The sequence below is a fragment of the Falco biarmicus genome, chromosome 10 (genome assembly GCF_023638135.1).
Source record: "Falco biarmicus isolate bFalBia1 chromosome 10, bFalBia1.pri, whole genome shotgun sequence".
Lineage (NCBI taxonomy): Eukaryota > Metazoa > Chordata > Aves > Falconiformes > Falconidae > Falco > Falco biarmicus.
Window position 1 is genome coordinate 12,941,676 of NC_079297.1, and position 18,288 is coordinate 12,959,963.

Below are 18,288 nucleotides of genomic sequence, written 5' to 3' on the forward strand. Positions count from 1 at the left end.
CAGGGGTAGCAGGGCAGGGGACACACTGTCTGGCAGCTCCTCACAGGGCCAAGGCACCCCAGGCCTAACCCTAAACACATACACTCACACACACACACCCCCCCCCATTATTTCAGCTGCCGCAGCCCGCTCCAGGCTCACTGCGGGGACAGCGGCTTCCAGCCCCGTTAAGACCGAAGCGGCCAGGACCCTCGGCACCACCCTGAGCCGGGCAGGACCCTCAGCGCCCGACTGTTCCGCACCGCTCTGCCCCGGGACGCACAGGACTGCTCTTCCACCGACTAATTTAACCCACACGGCAGCGAGCTGTGTCCGCGATATTCTACGGTGGGCCACAATATGGGCCTCTGTGCGTGCCCACGGCCCAGCCTCGACGCTCTCCCAGGAGTGGCGGCCGCTGCGTGAGGGGGCGGCAAGACCGAGCGCGCAGGAGGCGGCGGGACGCGCCTTCCCGCCCTTTCTCCTCAGCGCTGCGCATGCGCGGGGGTGGGGCGCGGCCGGGGGCTGGGCGGCTCCCAGCGGCGGAGCGGGGCGCGGCTGCGCTGCGGCTCAGGCCGGGCTGTCCCGGCGGCTGCCAGCGTCTTGCGGAGCCGTGCTGGGCCGTGCTGTCCCGGTGGTTGCCAGCGCTGTGTGGAGCCGTGCTGGGTCTGGCTGTCCTGTCAGCTGCTAGCACCGTACTAGGCCGTGCTGTCCCGGCGGCTGCCAGCGCCATGCTGCCGCCGTGCTGGGCCGGGCCGGGTGGCCGGCTCCCGTGGAGGCCGGCCCTCCTCCTCCTCCTCAGCCCGGTGCCGGTGAGGGGCCGGCAGCCGACTTTCTCCACAACCTGCGTGAGGTGTTCAAAAAACAGGCGGCTGAGGCAAAAAAGAGTCATTTCGGAAAGGAAACTGGTAAGTGCTAAAGTCAATCAGCTGTTAGTGGCGCTTCAGGAAGCGGAGGTTACCTGCGCCTTACCGTTTTCTCCTGGCATATATATTCTGATGTGAAGAAATATTTTTCTAAAATTTGATAAATGTGCAGAATAGTGAGGAAATAAGCCTGCCCTGTGACATTATCGGTTGTAGTAGCGGTCCGTGTTGCTTTAGCCACAGCAGCTCTGGGCTGAATGCGTACATAGGTCGAGAAAGCAGAAAGTTACATAGCTTTAAATCTAAATTGCTGTTTTGTTTCTCACTGTTTTCATAGGCTTGCGTAGTAATCAGCTGCCAAACAGCTTTTTGTGTCAGAGAAACTGCGGGGTCCTGGAACTTTTTCTTCACGTTCTTTTTCTAGTTACGCATCTGTGGGAAATGTTATTTTCAAATGATCAGTAAATCACTTCCCATTTAAAGCCATAGTTTCCTGTCTCGCCGTGTGGTGGTGCCAAATACTTCTCAAAAAGGCACTTTTTAAGAAATCACTGGTCATAGTATAAATTTAATTATCAAGAGTTAGGGGTTTTTTTTTGAGTTGTTTGTCTTGGTATCGTAATACTAGTAAGGCTTTTTCTCTCTCGCATAGTTTGAGCTACTTAAGTAAAGTGACCCTCATTGCTCATTCTCATTATGAAGTCCCTTAGTGATTGACAGAATTTGAATGTTACTACAGTCAAGGTCAAGCTTTCTCTCTCTCTCTCTCTCTTCATCCCAATATGGAAACGATTTCATCTGCCTATATGAATGTATTTCTCTGATATTTTCCTGTGGGGATCTCAGACCACTTTCCAGAGATAGGTAAATACCATCAAACCTACTTTGCTGACCAAAAAGCTGAAACATACTGCAGTGTAATTAGTTTGCCAGAAGTCAAATATGAAGTTAATGTCAAAAATGGAGCCAAGCTCTGGAATTCTCTTTAATTTTTTATTTTTTTTTTTAGCCCCTGGGCAATTGGTTGTGGCATATATTAAGATTTCCACCACTTCCTCTGTTTACAAATACTTTCTATTCTTTGTCTTTAATTCTTTTCTTAATTGTTAAAACAATGAAGTTTGCCTTAATTTTATCACCTAGTATAGAAAGCAATGAGTCAGTATGATATCCCTCCTACACATGCACTATATCCTTTTTGCAAATTTCAGTTCAATTTAAAGATGTAATCATTGATTTAATTTTTTTAAAAGTTTGGTTTTCATGAGTAGGGACACAATTAACTGAGTGAGTTTAGTTTATAGTGTGGTAGCTGTCTCGAGCTACCTGTCAACTTTATATAACTGTTAAAATTATACTTTTCCTGTTATTAGTTTCTTTAAATGTGAATGTTGTACTTCTGGTATCTCAGCTGCTGCATTAGGTTCTATCAGCATAGCCTCAGGCATGTATTTTTAAGGGTGTTCTTAAAAATACTTCAAAAATGAGAATTATTATACTTAGTATGCTGTATTTAGTTGATCTTTGAATGGCAGCAGAGTTCTGTGGCGTTACTTGGTTTGTTTGGGTTTTTTTACTGTTGAATGGAACTCATCATGACTAAAAGTAGTAGGTCTGCATATTACTAAGTTTTGCAGAACAATCAAGTTCTAAGAAGATGATTCTGATAAACTATACCCTTGTTACAGACACGCTATTTCGTGGATCACCGGAAAGTGCGTGTAGTTGGAGGACAAGGAGGAGGAGGTGGTTATTCTTTTAATAGTGAACCCAGAAAAATATTTGGAGGTCCTGATGGTGGAAATGGAGGTGATGGGGGTCATGTCATTTTGAAAGGTAAGACTCATTAAATCTGTTTTGTTTCATGTTGTCTTACTGCTTAACACCCCACCCCCTAGCAAAAACAGCCTTGTATGTACGGTAGGAAATGGAAAATTTAAATGTCAAAAATATTAAAAATGTTATTTCTGTATGAGATGCTTTTACTTTTTAAGCTTTGTCCTGAGCTGTGGTAACAGGGATGTAAATGACACTGACAGCCTTAGAAATAGTTTGGAAAATCAAGGTATTTTGCAGACACCTCAGTGATTGGTGCACAACTGTGTTATAAGGCTGGGATCTGATCAAATTTTACTCTTAAGATGGGTAAAGCTGCTTCTGCCACCACCCTGCTGCAAAAGCTGCTAATCTAGCAAATGAATTTTCCAGAGTATTTTGTAATGGATGATTTTGGAAATTGACCGCTTAACAAACTGCATGGTTACCAAGCCTAGGCAGATCAGTATAGGCAGCTAAACTTCATCGCAACTTACATTAGTATCAGTCTTCCCTGATATGTTATTGTTAAGACAGTAAATAGGATATGCATTCATGTAATATTCAAAAAAGAACAGACAAGAGGTTGCTGCTCTTTGCTTGTTCTGTTAAAACAATATGTTAAAAATATGCATCTTTTGCTTTACAGCTGACCAGCAAATGAAATCACTTTCTTCAGTCCTTCCCTTCTATCAGGGTTTTCATGGAGAGAGAGGAGGAACCAAAAACTGTTATGGAGCTAATGGTGCATATATGTATGTTAAAGTAAGTAAATTAAGGCTGCATGCTAGTATGTTAGCTTAGTATTAACATCGCTGATTTTCAAGCTGGTTGTGTGTTTTTGCAGGGAGCCTTGCATGCTGTCTGTTTAGACGCAGCTGGTTGTCACACAGGCAGATCAAGCTGCTTTAAGTTGTTTATAAAAATTAGACTTTTTTGGAAGGTACATCTGGCCAAAACAAATACTGTCACAGTTTACTGTACTTCTGCAGGTCATTGCCTAGAGCAGTCGGAACACAGAACTTCTTAAATAGGAGCAGACTTTTTTCTTTCATACTTTTTTTCTTCAACATGCCTAGTTTTGTGCATATCTGCAATGCATTTCTTAGCTCACTATGGTGCTTGGGCTTCTTTTTCTTAAAAGGAGAGAAAGAGGGTTATAGATCTGTTAAAACTTCAGTGAAGTGTAAATGTCTGACAGTACTGTTTGGGTTCAGAAAATGAGCCTCATGGAGTATGCTTCTCTTTTTGGATTCCTCAACTTGAGAATACGGAGGAGTGATTTTCAACAAATCTGAAATCAGCTGCTAAAGGATCTGCTGAAGACAGCTCTGCTGCAGACTTTGAGCTTCAGTGTAATGCTAGCATCTCTGTTCACTTTAAGGTCCCTGTAGGTACGTTGATTAAGGAGGATGGGAAGGTTGTGGCTGACCTTACTCAACATGGTCAAGAGTATGTTGCAGCTTATGGAGGAGCTGGAGGGAAAGGTAATCGCTTTTTTCTTTCCAATGAAAACCGAGCCCCAACGTTATTTACTCCAGGAGAGCCAGGTCAGGAAAGGGTCCTCCATCTGGAACTCAAGACAACAGCTCATGCAGGATTGGTGAGTATTGCTGTGGTTCTTCCAACTTTCTTATCATTTTATGATGACACTTGACTGATTGAAGAAATAATGTTTGATAACATTTTTGTTAGCCTTTTGGCTTGCTTGGTTAGAGATGCAACTCGATGCTTTCTTGCTGTTACTTGGTAGAAGGGTGTCCGAAGTGATTTGCAGAGCTGTCACACTCTTGCTACTTGATGTCATCCTACTTTTGCTAAAATCAACACTATTAATAAAAAAGCAATGTGCCAGATTCGTCGGTGATTAACAGACTCACTGATAACGTACAGCAACTTTGTCTGCTGGTTCTGCAGATGAAAAGTACATCATGGAGAGTTCTTCTAAATTAGTTTCTCTTTTCTTGTTTTTTTTTTTTTAATATAAAGTTCAAATAATCTTTTATTTCATCCCTGTATTTTTCTTTTTACAAATATTAAACATTTGATGTTGTTAGTTCCAGGTTTAGCATCCTCTGAAATGAAAAATACTATTCAGACATGAATGCTAAGTCAATTTAGGGCTTAAGCTGTGTTCATTTTTAAGTATGGAAATGTGTTAACACCAGCTGGTAAAGCTGTTAGAATTATACTTTGCTGCAGAGTGTTCTTGCTGTAGTTCAGCAGCTGCAGAGCAACTGTCTGGCCTAGCAGAATTCTGTGAATATATTTAGACACTAAGAAAAGAGTTGGCATTGGTGAATCAATACACTTAATTCTCTGACCAGCTGGACACTCTCAATCTACTTCTCACATTTGTAGCAGTAATTTGGAAATCTGGCGTGAATCTGTTTTGTACTTTATTTCCTCTGACAAAAATTCAGAGCGCTGATGTCAGCAAATAGAAGAATCTGGGATTTGATCTACTTTCCTTTGGGGATTATTGGCTGTCTGTGTAGCTATCATATGTCAGCTGTAGGGTATCCCCGAGTAACTTCATTTCTGGGATAGGTTTGTTTAAATTTCTTGCCTTCTCCTCAGGAGGCCAAGTTTCAATTTAATTCTTTGATGTCAAGTCTATGAAGAGCTGTAAAATTTCAAACTTACAGGCCTTCTTGTTACTTACAGGCCAGACTGTGTTACTGAATCAAGGACAAAGCCAATTCTGAATTATTTTCGAAAATAGTGTATCTGTTAGAAAACACAGATAAAATGGGAAAGTGCAGGACAAAGTGTCAAAACATTATTTCAGAGTCAAAGAGATCTTACGGTGTATACCTTTCTGGCGCTGAACAAAGTGAATACTTAAGATGGCACAAAAAAGTTAAGGGGCTTCTATGTTTGATCCATTTAATGTTCATGAGAAAATATAAATAAAACAGGGTTTAGGAGAACCAAAAAAGGGAAACCTGGCTGCTTTTCAGAATGAAGTACACAAAATTAATGTTGATGTATTCATGCTGGAAGAACTTTGCCACATCTGCAGAAGTTTACTTTTTTTTTATAAGGATTAACCTAGAACCTGTGGCTTTAATAGGTGTTTCTATTCCAGGTGGGCTTTCCCAATGCTGGCAAATCATCACTTTTGAGAGCAATGTCCAGTGCAAAGCCAGCAGTGGCTGCCTACCCGTTCACAACCCTAAATCCCCATGTCGGCATTGTCCGCTATCAAGACTACGAACAAGTAGCAGGTAAGAACTGTAGTATGTTTTGTGTACCTTGATAGCAATTTGTGTCACCTGGATTATTCTTTGTAATGCTGTAGAGGTTTGGTAGTTTTTCTTGCTAGTTCTTAAGAACTTCAAACAAAACAACACTGAAAGCCCATTTCACATTCACTTACATGTGCCCTTAATATCAAACTAGCAACCTGTATTCTGCCTTCGCTGGAATAATCTAAATTCAGATGTTTTAAAAGATAATAGCAGTCAAACTTAACATGAGGTATGTTTTAATATTGATGCATTGAAATGTAATTCTAAAAGTACTTGCACTGGCCAGTAAAAGACTGGGGCAGTTTGTTGTTTGGGTGTGGGTTTTTTGTTGTTGGATATGTGGGGTTCACTGTGGAATTTCTATCATTGTAGTTGCTGACATTCCTGGCCTAATAAAAGGTGCTCATCAAAACAGGGGCCTGGGGATCGCCTTCCTAAGGCATATCGAACGCTGCCGCTTTCTCCTGTATGTGGTGGATCTCTCTGTGTCTCAGCCATGGATTCAGCTGCAGGACTTAAAATACGAACTGGAGCAATATAAAAAAGGATTGTCTGAGAGGCCTTGTGTTGTCATCGGGAATAAGATTGACCTTGCTCAGTCCAGGATCAATCTACCGCTCCTTAAAGAACAGATAGGTGAGCGGGTCATTGCTTTGTCTGCGTTGACAGGAGACAACCTAGAGGAACTGTTGTTGCATTTGAGAGAACTGTATGACACTTATGTGGGGACAGAACAATCACGAGGGCAAAGCCCGGTCAAGTGGTAGGAACCAGAAATACTGTGAGTTGTACTGGAAGGAGAGAAAAAAAATAAATCATAATTTGAATAGATTGCATCTGTGTGGTTTTGGGGTTTTTTTTGAAGCAAGGGGCACAGCATGTGGATTTGATCTGGACTGCTGCATTGGAAAGATTTTGTTCATCTTTGAGGTGTCTATGTTTTACAACAAAATTTTTGAAAATTGTAATCATGATGGGTGTTGAATTGGAAACCTGGTTCTTGTTTGGCATTAGGTAGTCCATTATGGAATGAAGAGAATCCTATCTAGTAGAGAAGATGGAAATTCAGGATCTGTAGGAGATGCTAGCTTGCTTTCTAAATTGAAGTGAAATGACTTCTCAATCTTCACTGATCAAAAATTATGAAATAAAAATAAAGTGGTCCCATATTTATGTGGTTTTATACCATAACCACTTTCAGTCATCTTCTCTTGAACTTTTCTCCTGTTTTGTTGTTTGTTTTTTCTCAGAGGAGGCACAGATGCTCAGTATTTTTAGGGAGGAAAAGCATAAACCAGCTGTAATTAATGATTGAAATTATTTTCTCATTATTATAAGTAATAAACTATCTTTAAATGCTGGCAGCAGCTATGTAGCTGTATAAACTAGCCAGGGAGCAGTAATTTAAGACTAATTTCTGAGTTCTCCAGTTTCCCTTGAGGAAACTCTCTCAAGCAATATTTTGAGAAATTCTTGCCTTCAGATATTCCAAATAAAAGAAAAATACAGTTCTTCTTCCCTTCCCCCCTTTTTTAAAAAAACTATGTCATTTTGTGGGCAGAAATCTTCATTTAGAACAGTGGGTCTCTGCTGTCTCCTCATGCTCACTGCCTGTGTCTGGAAAGGGTCAGTCGTGTTCAATCTCTAAAGCTCAACTCACACCCTCCTGCTGTATCGGTGTTGGGATCAGCTCTGTGATTATGATTATGAATTAGAACTAACTTTCCCTGTATAAGAAGGAAGGCACATACCTCTTCTTCAGAGCAGCAGGTTTTTGTTCTGAAAAAGTGCAAGGTCAACTCAGATGTCTAAATTATTAAATGAAAATATGGGGCAAACAGGTAATTACCTCTCCTAAACTCACATGCTGAGTATTTCTATCCATGATCAGGTATGGAAAGTAATCTATGCATTGTAAGTGGTGATACTGGCATAAAATATGATCAGGAAAAAACCAAAAATATTAAATCCCAAAGTCGTTCTCATGTTTTGTTTCATACTTGCTTCATTCGTGGCATTTACCAAAACTGAAATAGGTAGAAGTTAATACTTAGTTCTATCCTTGTGTTTGGTTGTGTGTACCATTTGGGGGCTTCACTGTTGATTTTCCTCCTACTGCTATATGTTTTTCAGCCACTTTTAATAAAACCTGGAGAAGATTGCCTGAACACAAAAGCTAGTGCAGCTTCTCTGCAGAACATTTAATACCTATAAATACTTTGTGCTTTCTCTGACTGTATTTTAGTATTATTTTGGCAGTCTTTGAGAATGACAGGCTGTTTTAAAAGCCTCTGTATTCACAGGAGCTTTCACCCTCACTTCTTAGTGTTTGTGCAACCTCAGTTCTCAGAGTGGAGAGTATTTTGTGTACTGATGTGGAAAAAGCACAGCAGGTTGCTATATAGCTTAACAGAATGTCCTATTGATCATTTAATTGGTTTCTTTGTTCTTAATGTTTCAGCCACCTTTTCTGACAGTACCAAGTTTCTAACCGCATGCTTATAGGGTTCAAAGAGGCTTTGCAAGAGCATGTACTCCTTCATCTGTTGATGAAAAGTGCTAAATAGCTCCAGCTTTGGTGTTGGAACAACTGTTGTAGAAGCTTGAACTTACTGTAGTCAATATACATCTATACCAGCTGAAGTAACCTAGTGCTAGAGGTCCCTGTGTTCATGCCAAACAAAAGGCATGGCTGTGTGCTGCTCAGCACAAAACTGAGTGTTTGTAGCTTGGGTCACATTTCTCCATAATGCTCTTTCAGTTTCAGCGTGAAGATCTGTTGCATTCATTATAATTTTGAGGTACAGAATTGAGGAGTAACCTCTGGTTCTGCTCAAAGTAAGGTATGTGTGAGGCTGCAACCTGCTCGAGGTGAACCGACTTTAGCAGGGGCTTGGACCAGATGGTGTCCAGAGGTCCTTCCCAACCCTGGCTGTTCTGTGATTTGCGAAGGAAACTTGTTTCACGTCTAGGAACAGAGAAGAAAATCAGGTTAAGAAAAAAAATGAATTGTTTCAGAGAAGAATTATGTGCTACAAGATTTCTTCACACTGATTTTTTTGGCTGAGGTTGGGGCAGGTGGGCTTCTTTTGGTTTAGGTTTTCAGGGGTTTTGGTGTCATTCTTCTGTGTGACTTTCCTTACCTAGCTTTTGGTTTCCTCTGCTGAAGCCTTTGATGTTGTCCTTGCTTTTTCATGTTGACAAGAGGAAAGAAGGGGCATGGATTTTATTTTGCATTCTGACAATTCACATTAAAATATGGCTTAATGAAGTCCAGTCTATATTTCCTAGAGAAGCTTGAGCCATAATTTTGTTTAGTGCCATTTAGAGTTCCAGTACTCAACTTTTTAATACATGATTACACAATATTTTAGTGCTAATTGTGGGGGTTTTGCATTTATTTGCAATCCTCTCCCCTTTTTAAGTTCTTGGTAAATGTAGGTGGTATCAATTAAACAGATAAAGAAAATGAAATGTTAATATAAAAACAACCATGCTTTTTAGACATACTGATATTGAGGACTCATTGCAGTACATTAAAACATTGAATGTGCATGTTTAAGCATGGTATGTTTTGTAATCTGCTTTACTTACATGGTTTTGTAAAGCACTTTTTTTGTATTACATAATATTTTAAAAGGTGAATAAGAATGTGTTTGCAATGAACTGATGTGGCAGCAATAAAAACGAGACCCTTGGTGAACTTGTACTCCATGGTTCTGCTCTGCTGCAGCACCATGCTGGGAAGAGAGCAAGGCCTGCCACAGCCACCCTGCTTCCAGTACCGGACAGACTGTGGGGACAGCACTGCTTGGTGCCTCACCACAGGGCAGGAGATGTAGGACGTGACACCAGGTGCTGTGTAACGTCTGCCTGTGTTCGTTCTGGTAATATGTATGCTTGGAGTTGTCGTATTGAAATAGTGCCGGGTCACCAGTTGCTCAAATGCAAGGAGAAGTGAAGGCTGCCAGAAGCATCAGATCCCACTTGGTTTGGTTTTCCATTGCAAGGGAAATTTCTTTCGCTGTTGTAAATGTATTTATTAAGCCTCTTCATAGTGATTTTTATATTTAAGTAGATTTATGGTGAGTGAATAGGTACTCTGACTGGAACATGTTTAAAAACTCGTAACTGTTGTTTTTAAACATTGATTCAAATGACAGAATTACAGGAATGGCTATGAACCAGAGATGCTAGTGCTGATTTAACAGGACCTTGCTGTGGTTTGCACGTTTTGTACAAGCTACTGGATGCAGAACACCAGTCTGACTTTGCTGTCTTTGTCTTCCACAGGTTATTGCTAACTGGGCTCAGTGGCTGGCACCTGTAATGTAAGGTTAATGCTGGGACCAGAGGTTAGCTGTGTTACAGGTGTGCAACTTAATGAGTTATTAATTGAATGACAGGTGGGACATAACATTCCAGCAGCCTGTCTGCTCCCTATTTAATGTATTGTTTGAACTGTTAACTCTGCAATGGAAATTAGAAGACAATGAATATATGTTTTGGCTTAATCTTTCTACAAATATTGTTGTGTAAAAATGGATTTTTACTAGTAGCAAGATTACCTTTTTTCTTTGGGAGCTGTTGTTTTTGGGGATGCTGTAGCCCATGCTCTGGGTTGCTGTCTTGCATGAAAGTTACGAGAGATGGAGGTTTTTGGGAGAGGTGGTATATTGTGCCATGTGTGTAGGGAGAATAGTGAAGTCTGGAGCTCAACATCTCTTCAGAAGATCTACAGCTCCATTGTTCATATCAAAGTTATATTTTGGGTTTGGACCACTTCTGTTAATAATGAAGCTCATCACCACTGTGAAAATGGCTTTGATATAAATTAAATCTTCATCCTGATACTGCTAAACTTCATCCCAAGTTAGTGATGTATGCCCGGCCTTTAAAGAACAGCTTTGTTTTCTTGCCTTCCATACTGCAGTTTCCAATGCTGTTCCCCATTAACAAGTTTCCCCATCTTGTTAATTAGGGATTAATTGTGCTTACACTGCAGAGGTCTGGAAAGGCTGACGTTATTAATATTTGGAGGGAAGGTTATATATGTGTGCCAATATGATAAGGGACGACTTTGCAGCTGTTGATAATAGAACAAAGCTACCTTCAGGCTGCACTCTCGATTTTTCTCTATGAGGTTCTGAAATTTATTATGTGGTATGTTTCTGAGACATAAAGCATAGCTAATAGGACAAAAGCAAAGAGATTTTTATCAACCTTGTTTTAATATTGAGATTGTGTTTGTCCTTCATTTTCCCACTGAGAGTGATTTTTCATCTCCTTTTTCCTGGATGAAATAGAATTGTCCACGGAGGCCTTAGCAGTGTCTGCTTTCTTATCCACAGGGTTTTGGTTTTTTTTTTCCTCTGACCTTGTTTATATGAAATATCACTTTGGCTCCTTGAAGTGTGCATTCCTGGCTTGGGCTCTGTTCTTTGCTTGTTGCTATACTGTTAGGTCAGCAAGGTGGAAGTGTTTGTGTATTATGTATGTGTTTCCTGAACGATGAGTGAAGACAAAGACTAGCCACACTACCAAACTAAATTATGGTTTAATAACTAACTCATGTCTGCATGCTCAGTTTCAGTAACACGTGATGGATATGGCTGGTTACTTTGTTACCATCCATTTTATTCTGGTAGCATGCCATTAATTTTAATCGGAGGCACTCCAGCAAAAAGCAGTGGTGATCCAGGCTCAGGTTGTTGTTCCTTTTTTAACCTGGATGTAGCATTGCAGTATAGTCAAATGCTGTTATTTTATGTCATGGTTATTGGGTAAAATAAAACGCAAAACATGAAGAGCCTTGTGCTTGTTGACATAAGCTGAAAATGTTTTATACAGACAAAATCACCTTTTAAAATGCATACTTTAGAAATTCACTTAGATCCAGATTTATTAGCACTGATTGAAAAGCAAGACTAAAAAGTAACTGCAGAACAAATTCTCTTTTGTTATTCAAATCCTCAGTGGGTACCTTTTTGTCTTTGTAACTGGAGAAATCGATAGTCAATTAATGTGTAGGTAAGAGTTGATATTTTAGAAAACATCTATGGTTTGGGAACAATTTTAGCATATGGAAAAGCTTGGTGATGGTTTTAAATATTTCTCATTTGATTCTTGACATTTGGTTCCTCACTGCTAAATTACCATTGAGATTAGAACATCACTGTTTTCCAAAGACATGTGAATCCCCACCCAGAACATCCTTTGTACACACACTAATCAACCATTGACAGAAGTTAGCTATTCACTGTCTAAATCTAGATAAATTAATCTTCCACTGAAAGTGGAAAATGCTTATGAAGAAAAATATTTGCATCGGGCAATGTAATTGCTAAAACACTAGTTGTCAAGAAGACATCTGTGATACCGCAGATGAAGTGTCCATATTTTTATTATCTTATTCATGAAATCATACTGGTTTGTGACTATTTATTTCATGTTGTTTTCCTCTGTTACAAATCAGGATGATGAGTTTGGGCAGATAGTTTGCTTTGTCCAGACAGGACACACATCACGTTTAAAAAATAACCTGGTAAAAGGTCACCATATTAAATCAACATTTTTTTAATGCATTATTTTAGAAACCATTTTTCTTCACTCTACCCACCCCCACACCAGACATGTAATGGAAGTTTAAAACGGTAGTTCAAATCAACAATTACCGAAACAGTGAGCTCTGTCTAGAAAAACAAAAACTGATAATGTTTAGTAACTTCAATGCCAGAAGTTGCGGTTTTGAAGCTTACCTATCTATGTGATGGGCTAAGTCCCATGCTAGCTGTGCAAGGTCTTATGGCCCCTGTAACTATAGATGTAAAAAAATGTATTTTATTTTGGTAAGCTAACTCATCTCTGTTTCTATATCAACCGAAATTTTCTGGCTTCATTAAATAATTTATCACCATTAGGAAAATGGCTTTAAAGGATGGAAATTTAATGTGTTTTACAGCTTTTTTTATATATATGTATATATTTTACAGTACCTTATGTTTCAGAGTCATCTATTAACCTTCTTTCACTGGTAGAAACTGAATCACAGGAGGCTCATGTCCAAATCTAGCCATGCTGGGAAAAGCTGATGTCCTACTGAGTTTTAGAAATCTTGAATTTAGGTATCTGTCTGGATTTGGACCTCAGTGAGTTGCACAGTCACAGAGAAATTCTGTGGCAAGGCAGAGAACCTGGAATTTGGAAAAAATGTAGTGTAGTATTAGTCCTGTAACACTACTGTCTTTTTTTCTAGGTGCCTTGTACAAGCGTAACTTACAACTAACTATTTGCATTTGTAGATTCCAAGTGATGCCCCGTTCAACATGCTGCTTCACATTTGCCCTCTGCAAAATCCTCCAGTATCCATGTTACCCCCTTCATGGTATTGCAGTCCATTTTAGTGTTTAGGAGCTTTCCATGAGCCAACTCAGTTAACTATATCTTTTTTTTTTTTTTTTTTTTTTTTAAGGTATTCAGGATTTTTTTCACAGTAAGTAAAAACTTGATTTGCAGATTGGTAACAAATTGCCACATGAAACATGTACATTTTATTAACTGGTGCTGCTAATTCATGTAAATTAGCAGTAATTAAATGTTCTAAAGATAGTGGTTTTTTAGTACTTATTAAATGTATTGATGTGGCTTATGAAACTGATCAACACAGAACGATTCTAGAACTCTATATTAAGACTAAATTAAGTTAGTGCTACAGACATTAGTTTCCTAATGTATTTAGTCTGGAACAAAACCAATAATAAATTTAGCTAACAGGGTGGCTTGGTGAATGAGTATGCAGTTGGAAATTTGCTTTTAGTGAATATTCAAGCTAAAACCCACCTATATTCCCACTTCTGTGCTAGTAAAGCCTGAGTACTTAGATGTTGATGGAGAAAATAATTGCAGAGGGTGACAAATGTAATTGAATAAAGAAGGAACTTGTTCAAATTTTCTCAGAAAAATATTTTATCCTTGTGCTTGTCTTTGATAGTTAATATATGTTTTTCTAAGGCAATTTGGTAGATCCTGTCAGCATGCAAATCCTCTTCAGAGATTGTTGTACTAATGGCAGGGCAGTTAGCCTAACTAACATTTGTGGGTTTGGGTTGCTTTGGTGTGGAGGAGGCATTCCTCTGTTGTATTACCTCTTGCTTTGATAACTTGTCATAGCACAGCTGGGAGCGATTAATATTGATTAGAAACTTTTCCTATTTACAAACTGTGCTTGAAAGGCACTTCACTAAAGTGGTGCGTAGCAATGGTACTCAGTGAATTAACTGCTGAGGTGAAAACATGGTTATTAAGATGAGTTGATCAATCTGACCTTAAATAGTTGATTTCCCAGTTCTTAGTCTTCTGTTCAGTATTTCAGCTGGGGCAGCCTCTCAAGAGGAGAATGAAGGAAGGTTCTATTTCTAGTTTTTTCAGAGGAAATCGGTGTAAACCCCATGTTCTCAGAAACCGTTTTTGAGACTGTCACTTTGCAGCAGAGGTCAGCAGTGTGTGGGGCTTCTGAGGGGGGATTTCTACAGGATTTCAGCTTTTTATCTTTCAGAAGAACAGTCTGCGTGAGTTCTTCCCAGCGAGAACTTTAGGAAGGGTATGTTGGGCATTGTGGTCCTTGTTGCTGTATACTTGCGATGAGTCATCCATTTCAGTCTTTCCCTTACTCTGGAACTAGCTGTCAGTATTCTTCTGTCAGCAACAAAGAATCTTCTTGCCACTTCCATGAAAGCTTTTGAGTAACAGCTTAATTCCCAGTTATCAGAGTGCTTAACATAGGCTTCATGCAAATATTATGTATGTTATTTTATCCCTGTATATTTTGTATGCAAGCTGTATCAGAGATACTAAACAGTGCTTTAGCTGTAATGGTCTGTTAAATTTGTGCTTCTTAGAGTTTAAATTATTTTCATAATGGAGGTAATTGCTCTGCTTTGTCAATCCATCATCAATTCATGAACACTGCAGGGTGTATGTGCAACCTCATGTTCAAGGAATTATATATGCAACTCCCATCATTGTTGGTTGTTCAATAAACAGCTTCTAATGATTAAAGCTGCGTGTAAGCTGTTACTTAACAGCTAAAATATTTGCCAGAATTTTCATTGCCCTTCTAGCAGACAGCTTGTTGTTTGTGAATGATCAGAGATACCTTTACATGAGATTAACAACTACTTTGTAGTCAGTTTTCCTTCAGTGTTAATTGTGCTGCTAAATTCTAGGGTATTGTGTTTAAAATCATTCAAAAGTCAGTGTTGCATTACAGCTGCATTTTTGTGCTTAAAAGAACAGATACCTAGGTTGTGGGAACAGACTGCCTATAAAAATTGTCATGAATTGTGCATTTACATGCACAGGAGGGATACTGGTGATGTTTGCACACAGGCCACAACTACCTACCTTCATACCCTTTCCTTACAGTGATTACAGCATGTTATGGTAGGGGGTCCTAGGAATTGTTGACAGGTATTTGATGCATAAGAAAAGCCTTTACAATGCAACAGAAAGTCCTGCTTGGTGCATCTGAGTCATTTAAAAGAATGTTTCATGTAGAATTATATAAACGAAAAAATAGTTGTCGTCTTCCCCCACAAATGTGCATACATAGCTCTACCTAAGATGTTTGGTAATTTGATTAATTATCAGTTCCCTTTTGTACCTAGAGTGTGCAAGCAGCTTGTAAATTACAGAGAGAAACTGTGGGGCTTGTAAATAGCTAGTAATAAGTAATACTCATGCATCCTGTACTGTAGCAATAAAAATGGTGCTGATTTAATGAATCATTAGCACCCCTGAGCTCAGAACAAGAGGTTTAGGGACAAACCTGGTTTTCATGTTTTTGAGGTATGTACAAGTCTTCCTCTCCCAGGTAGCAGTGAGTTTGTTGAAGTGAGTTTTATATCTCAATAAAATGATGATTCCAGATTATAGATAATACCTTTTTCACCCTGTGGCATTCCTAGTTGCTTCTCTAAACGCCGTAATTCCTTAATCCTGCAAATACAACTGTATTGGCAGAAAAGTATGTTGTGCAATGGTAAGGAGGAAAGAAGGAGATTAAGGTTGAGGTTAAGGGAACACAGGAGTGCTGTGAGTTCCCTACTATCCACAAGGACATCCGTGAAATCTTTCATGAAGTGTGAGCTTTGTGGTGTTAGCAATCGAGAGCACTTTTCCTTCTTGTGGCACTTAGCTGGGGTGGCTAGCGAAGTGTTTTTATTCTTGTCTGCAATTCCCACATCAGAAGTAAAGATAATGATACCTCTTGTTGTGTCCCATCTATTTGCAGAATGAGTTCTTTAGAGTGGAAAAGGTCTCATACCCTGCCAAGTTGTGCTGGTGTCACTGCATGAGAGGTGGGGATATGAAAAATTAATCCTCCCTCACAGAAATCATGTTGTTAAACTTCTGTCTAGCAAGGATACTTTCCTACTGTCTTTCCATCCTGGTTCTGCTATGAAAATCAATGTTCATTTACAAACATGGAAGGAAAACCATCAAATCAAAATACAATCACATCTTCCCGACTTCAAAGCCCACCCCTCTCAGTGAATCTCATTAATTATCCCAGACAGGTGTTTTTCAACAAAAGCTGCTTCTTGCATTCTCTCTTCTTTAGCCTCCTACTTGAGCTAATGAAGCTTCCAGTGATGTCTCTGGAACAATGGAGCAATTTATATAACTGCAGGTTGGAGAGAACAAATAAGAAATGGTAATTGAGGAAGGGCGCTGAAGAGAGGCTGTGGGAGCAAAGTCCCTCTATCTGTGTGAAGAGATCTGTCATTATCGGTGATTAGGGAGGAAGCATTACAGAGCCAAAAAGAAAGTAGCTGCACTGAAAAAGTGTTCTTTGATAGTTTATTGATATGCAGATGCTGCTTTATGAAAGGACCACAAACCTCATTGTGGTGGCCTTCGCATCCTCAAGTAGGTTTGTATGAAGAGCAGGGAACTGGCATTACCTCCGCATAGGTCTTGTGGGAAGTCACTTAGCCTCTTTCTTTAAAAAGCTCCCGGGTGCGATTTAGAGCTGTGTGAATGTTGTTTGCTAACACTCTGTGCATAAACTGGGTCCTTCTCTCTGGAAATAGCTGTTTCTTTTCTGTGTGGAAGCCTATGTGCTTACACAAATATCTGATGCATATTTGGAATTGCAGCAAGTCGTCTTTCACGGTTTTTGAAAATGGGTCCTGCCTGCTTGGTTTATGTCTAGGCAATAGGAATGAGGCTTTTTTTTTTTTTTTTTTTTTTTTGAGCTGGTACGGTAGCAAAAAATAGACATAGGTGTTCTGCTAGGCTAGTTGACAAGAAGCCCTACCTTGTCTAATGGTAATGTATTTTCACAGTTCATATTTGATTATGCCTAGAAGATGCCTAGTCCCTGCCTCTTCCAAATGCATATAGACATTTACATTCTGAACACTAAAAATCAGCAGAATTCAAATACTCTTTTAAACATATTTGAATTAGTCATCAGCTACTCTCATACCTCAAACCAGCTCATAACATTTTCAGTATGAAAACCAGGCTCAGGTGTGACCTCATGTCCAGGCATAAGTAGTTATTTTTCTTTTATATTTGGCAAGGCAAGAGCTCTTATTTCGAGAAGGAATATAAATATCTTCCCTGCAAAATCCACCAATGAATAAAATTACTTTCAGCCAAGTTTAGGTAAATCTGCCCATGTGGAGGTCAGAGACCATAAAAATACTGCGCGAAAAGCTCAGTGAAATGTGTCCATTTCTTCACTCTTTAGGAAAGAACTTTAAGACCACAAGTTCACTCTGAGAGCTCAGAGAAAAGTGCCATTAGGACTTTAAAATATACAGGATTACATTGTTGTCAGTAGTGGAACTCCAGGAGAGCATGGTGCTTGTACAAATTGTGTGTGCTCTTCAGGGCAGGTACATCATGGTCTTAATGGATCACTGACAGTAAACCAGTCTCCACCAGCTCCCTGTGAGTATTATGGATTTTATGAGTGTCTTAAAACTGGGTATTTTACTTACAGCTTTAGCTCTTTGGCTGCGTGAACATGTGAAAGGAAGGAACTCCTAGCCCATGTGCTTGCAAAGTCACCTCAAAATTTAAAGCTGGTATCATCACTTTTGAACAAAGTTACTATCAGTGGATATAGTGCCTTCAGTACGTAAATACTTAGTCATAAGCTATTGGAATTCGAGGAAGTAACACATACCCCACTCCCCGTCACCCCCTTGTCATCTTCCTATTTTGTTCTACTAGAAAGCCCCGTTACCAGTCCCTGCTCAGGCAAATGCCTCGTATAGGAAAGACTGATAAATTATTTGTTCATTTGTTTAATCAGAAGTAACATAACCATGTTATGGAAAGTATTCCTAGGTCTAGTGTGT

The 18,288-nt window shown here is 39.6% G+C and overlaps 1 protein-coding gene across 2 annotated transcripts; it reads left to right on the forward strand.

The window, feature by feature from the left end:
- The first annotated feature begins 496 nt into the window (after positions 1-496).
- Positions 497-6,748, forward strand: MTG2 (mitochondrial ribosome associated GTPase 2). 2 transcript variants are annotated; one of them, XM_056354852.1, is made up of 7 exons: positions 497-887; positions 2,534-2,681; positions 3,310-3,425; positions 4,045-4,112; positions 4,202-4,263; positions 5,752-5,890; positions 6,330-6,748. In XM_056354852.1, the coding sequence occupies exons 1-7, from the start codon at positions 711-713 to the stop codon at positions 6,679-6,681; spliced, it is 1,062 nt and encodes a 353-aa protein (XP_056210827.1). In that variant the 5' UTR covers positions 497-710; the 3' UTR covers positions 6,682-6,748. The 2 variants fall into 2 exon arrangements, with proteins under 2 accessions (XP_056210827.1, XP_056210826.1); XM_056354851.1 differs by having other exon boundaries at positions 498-887; positions 4,045-4,263; positions 6,287-6,748.
- Positions 6,749-18,288: the final 11,540 nt, after the last annotated feature.